This window comes from Scylla paramamosain, chromosome 24 (genome assembly GCF_035594125.1).
Source record: "Scylla paramamosain isolate STU-SP2022 chromosome 24, ASM3559412v1, whole genome shotgun sequence".
Lineage (NCBI taxonomy): Eukaryota > Metazoa > Arthropoda > Malacostraca > Decapoda > Portunidae > Scylla > Scylla paramamosain.
This window is the reverse complement of record NC_087174.1, coordinates 13,284,013-13,288,327: the sequence shown is the minus strand read 5'-3', so window position 1 is coordinate 13,288,327 and position 4,315 is coordinate 13,284,013. Positions and strand designations below refer to the sequence as shown.

Below are 4,315 nucleotides of genomic sequence, written 5' to 3'. Positions count from 1 at the left end.
CAAATTCCTGTGTGTATTCACCCTTTCCAGCCCTTTCCGCCCATTTATCAGCCTTCGCCATCCATCTCTCATCCCTCCATCATTCCTCACCCACATCACCTTTTCATTCCTCACTCGTCCACACATTTCAACCTTCATCTCCCCACCCTACTTTCCCTCTCTACCACCTCTCATCCTCTGCCTATCCATCAATTTCCCTTTCCATCTACGTATCATCCCCTCTAGTCCATCTCTCACCCAATCCACTTACTTCACATCTTTCCCAATCAACCTCTCACCCATTCCCTCTCATCCCTCACTCCTCCACGCCCCCTACAGCTGGCGGAGTCCAGAAGGCGTGTTGGTGGTGATGCACTACGTGGCTGACGCTGCGGGATATAGGGTGACAGGTGGCCCGGTACCAGAGGACAGCAGGGGCGTGGCAGCGGGAGGCAAGCAGGTCTTCCCGAGGGCGGCAGATGGCAGCATCATCCTTACCTGAGCACGAGGAGGAGGTGGTGGACAAGGAGAAGAAGAAGAGGTTGTGAAGATTATCCGAAGTGAGAGTTTTGGAAAGGGAGATGAGATGAGGACAGTGAGTTGAAGGAAGAAAGGGGAGATGAAGGAAAAGGAGATAAGGGAGAGCAAAAGGGAGGTGAAGGAAGGAACGGGAGTTGGAAAATACCTCAAGTGAGAGTTATGAATAGGGAGACGAGCGAAGGAAAAGTGAGGTGAAGGAAGGAATAGCAGGTGAGGGAAGGAAACGGAGGTGAAGAACTGAAAAAGTTGAAGAAAAAATATGAACTTAGAGAGGGAGATGAAGCAAGGAAAAAAAGGTATGAAGGAAGGAAAGGGAGATAAACGAAAGAATAGGGAGATGAAGGAAGGAAAGGGAGATGATAAGACGAAGAGAACAGAGTGATATAATGACAAATATTTAGACTATGTGATATATATGTGTGAGAGAGAGAGAGAGAGAGAGAGAGAGAGAGAGAGAGAGAGAGAGAGAGAGAGAGAGTAGTAACCAAACCAATAGAAATAATGCTTAATAGTTACATAGCAAAGTGCGCACACACACACATACACACACACACACACGCACACACACACACACACACACACACATACTCGTACACAATAGGTCAAGAAATATTAGTATAGTTCTATTTTGTTTTATTTTCTGTATAAAAATAAAATATAAAGTTGTCGACTGTTGCCAAGAAAAAATATTTTTTACGAATAAATTTATATGAATTTTAAAAAGCTGTTTCTTTTTACTTATTTGAATTTTTGCTGATATTAATGTTGTTTTTTTTCTTGTTGTTGTCATTATTGTTGATGTTGCTGCTGCTGCTGTTGTTATTATTATTGTTATTATTATTATTATTATTATTATTATTATTATTATTATTATTATTGTTGTTGTTGTTGTTGTTGTTGTTGTTGTTGTTGCTCTTGTTGTTGTTGTTGTCATTATTGTTGTTGCTGTTGTAGTAGTAATGGCAATTATTATCGTTGTTGCTGTGGTTGTTGTTGCTATTATTGTTGTTATTATGGCAGTAGTAGTAGTAGTAGTAGTAGTAGTAGTAGTAGTAGTAGTAGTAGCAGTAATAGTAGTAGTAGTAGTAGTATAGTAGTAGTAGTAGTAGTGGTAGTAGTAGTAGTAGTAGTAATAAGTTTCCTCACAAAAATACCTTCCTTTCTCTCCCTCTCTCCTTCTCCTCTTTCCTCTCCATCCCTCTCCCTTTCCTCTCTCTCCCTCCCTCTCTCCCTCCCTCTCCCCTTCCCTCCCAAACTCCCTTCCCATGACGCGTGTGTTTGTATACATCTTTCCTCTCCCTCTTCCTCCTCTCCCTCCCTCACTCACTCATTCACTCCCTTCCCTCCTTCCTTCACTCCTTCCTTCCTCCTCTTCCTCTCTGCCAGGTGTATGTAATGAGAGAGAGAGAGAGAGAGAGAGAGAGAGAGAGAGAGAGAGAGTTATAGACAGTTACTATTGTGACACGTAATTCTTCTTTCTTGGTTTCCTCCTCCTTCTCCTCCTCCTCCTCCCACTTGTAATGGTGGTGATGATAGTTATGGTTAAATTAGTAGTAGTAATAGTAGTAGTGGCGGTAGTAGTTAAAGTGATTATGGCGATAGTATAGTAGTGGTGGTGGTGGTGACGGTTGTTGAAGTAGTGGCGGTTGTGGTGGTGATAGTGATGGCAGTACTGGTGGTGGCAGTGGTGGGATGGTGGAAATTAAGGTGGTGATGGTGGTGGTGGCGGTGGTGGTGGAGGGGCTGAGTTTTGGTAGGCGGGATCACACAAGGTCAAGGATTAAGGGTGGTGACCTCGCCGGGTCAGTGACGAGGACACAAAGCTCCCAGAGGGCGTGTGTGGGCGTGAGGGTTGCGTGACGAGGCGGGCGAGGAGAGGAAGGGGAGCAAATAGAAGAGAATGGATTTAGGAAAGGGAAAGGAGGTGAAGTATGGAAGTAGTAGATGGTGGGAATAAAAAGGAATACAAAGGAAAACCAAATAGAAAGGGAAGGGATTTATTTAGGAAAGGAAGAAGATGGAGGAGGAGGAAGTAGATGGTGAGAATACAAAGGAATATAAAGGAAGACCAAACATCAACAAACCTTGAGGTCCTTACCAGGTTGTTTGGGTAACTATTCTACGTACACTATTAGTCGAAGAGACAGGATAGTGCAGGAGAAGGGGAAGGTAGATACAGGAGAAAGGGAGGAGATAGAGGAGAAGGAGTTAGGAAAGGAGATAGACGGGAAGAGGTAGTTAGGAACGGAGAAGGAAATAGAGGGGAGATAAGGAAGGAGAAGGAGAAAGAGGATGAGGGAATTAGGGAAAGAGGGCGAGAGAAAATAGTTAGAGAAGGAGATAGATGGGGGGGTTGAAAGAATGAAAAAGAAAAGGGAAGGAGCCGAAAAGATGAGAAGAAAAAAGAAACTGGAAAATACAGAAAGGAAAAAGGAGGGAATGGAAAAATAGGAGAGAAAAAAAGGAGATAGAAGCTGTGTGTGTGTGTGTGTGTGTGTGTGTGTGTGTGTGTGTGTGTGTGTCGAGGTGTCTGGTCCGCGTCCCTGTCGTCGCCGCCCCAACACACCGCCGCCCCGAGAGATCTGCGACGCCTCAGCGTGGCGGTGGCGGTGGTGGTGGTGGTGGTGGTGGTGGTGTCCCCGCGGTCATCACAGGTCACCACCCACGGACACCAGTCTCTTCATGTTCCCCCATCCCCCCACCACACCCCCACACCCCAATACTTGCACCCCCTGCCACTTTCCATAACCTCCATCATCCATCATACCCCAATCTCCCATTATTTGCACCCCCATCACCCCACCACACCCCAATTCCCTATTATTTGCATTTCCATCACCTCACCACACCCCAGTCTCTCATTACTTGCACCTCCATCACCCCATCACACCCCCAACACTACACTTTTTGCCTCTCTATCGCCTCCCTCGGCGTGGCGCGCAGAATTAGTGACGGTGACTTGATAGCGGCCAGACAGCGAGGCAGGGAATACTGGGAGGCGCGGCTGTCACCTGACACCGGCGCACGTGGACGCACTCACGCATTCACACATAACACAGGTGGATTAGAAAGCACATGAGCGGTCAAACACACACACACACACACACACACACACACACACACACACAGAGAGAGAGAGAGAGAGGGCCTGAACACCACACGGACAGATAAGAGGAAAACCACAGTCTCGAGCAATAACAATATTTCATGCACACGTTCCCCTCAGCTCGGTGGGCAGTACCTCACCCCAGTACTGCTGAGTCTTTGAAGTGCCAAGTCTTATCGGCAACAAGCTGGGGAAGGGAGAGGTGGTAGAAGCAAGAGAGATGAGTGGATAAAGGTTGAAATGAGTGTTAAAAGAATGTAAGAGATGATAGGTGGACTGGGAGGGATGAGATGCTGGTGAACATTGAAATCGAGCGTGAAATCTTGAGTATTTGAAGGAAAAGAGGCGAGCAGGCTAACAGGTTAACAGTTTATTGAAAGAAAAGTATATGAATGGGGGTACAGGAGAAGGAAATAACATACACAGCGGCAAGGCTGGTGCACACACTTGAATTCAGCGGGGAAGGCTGATTAAGTATTCGAACCATTGAAACGAACCAATGAACGCTTAATCTCACTCTCTAAAGTAAAAAAGAGTCAATTATCAAATGCAAAATCCTTATGTTTATAGATAATTTCCTTGACTTTCCTTACATAAGCTACTAATTTAGTTAACCACGGGATGCTTTTTATACAGTTTTCATTCATTTTTTTGCTAATATTCGGGTTTGTGGTTTGCGTGTGGGATTGT

The 4,315-nt window shown here is 45.5% G+C and overlaps 1 protein-coding gene across 1 annotated transcript in view; it reads left to right on the top strand.

The window, feature by feature from the left end:
* LOC135112757 (uncharacterized) overlaps positions 1 to 999 on the top strand; it is a 23,790-nt gene extending 22,791 nt beyond the window's left edge. The window contains exon 3 of the mRNA XM_064027546.1: positions 319 to 999. Within this exon, the coding sequence (XP_063883616.1) occupies positions 319 to 481 (163 nt within the window). The 3' untranslated portion in view covers positions 482 to 999. The remainder of the gene's footprint in view (positions 1 to 318) is intronic.
* Positions 1,000 to 4,315: the final 3,316 nt, after the last annotated feature.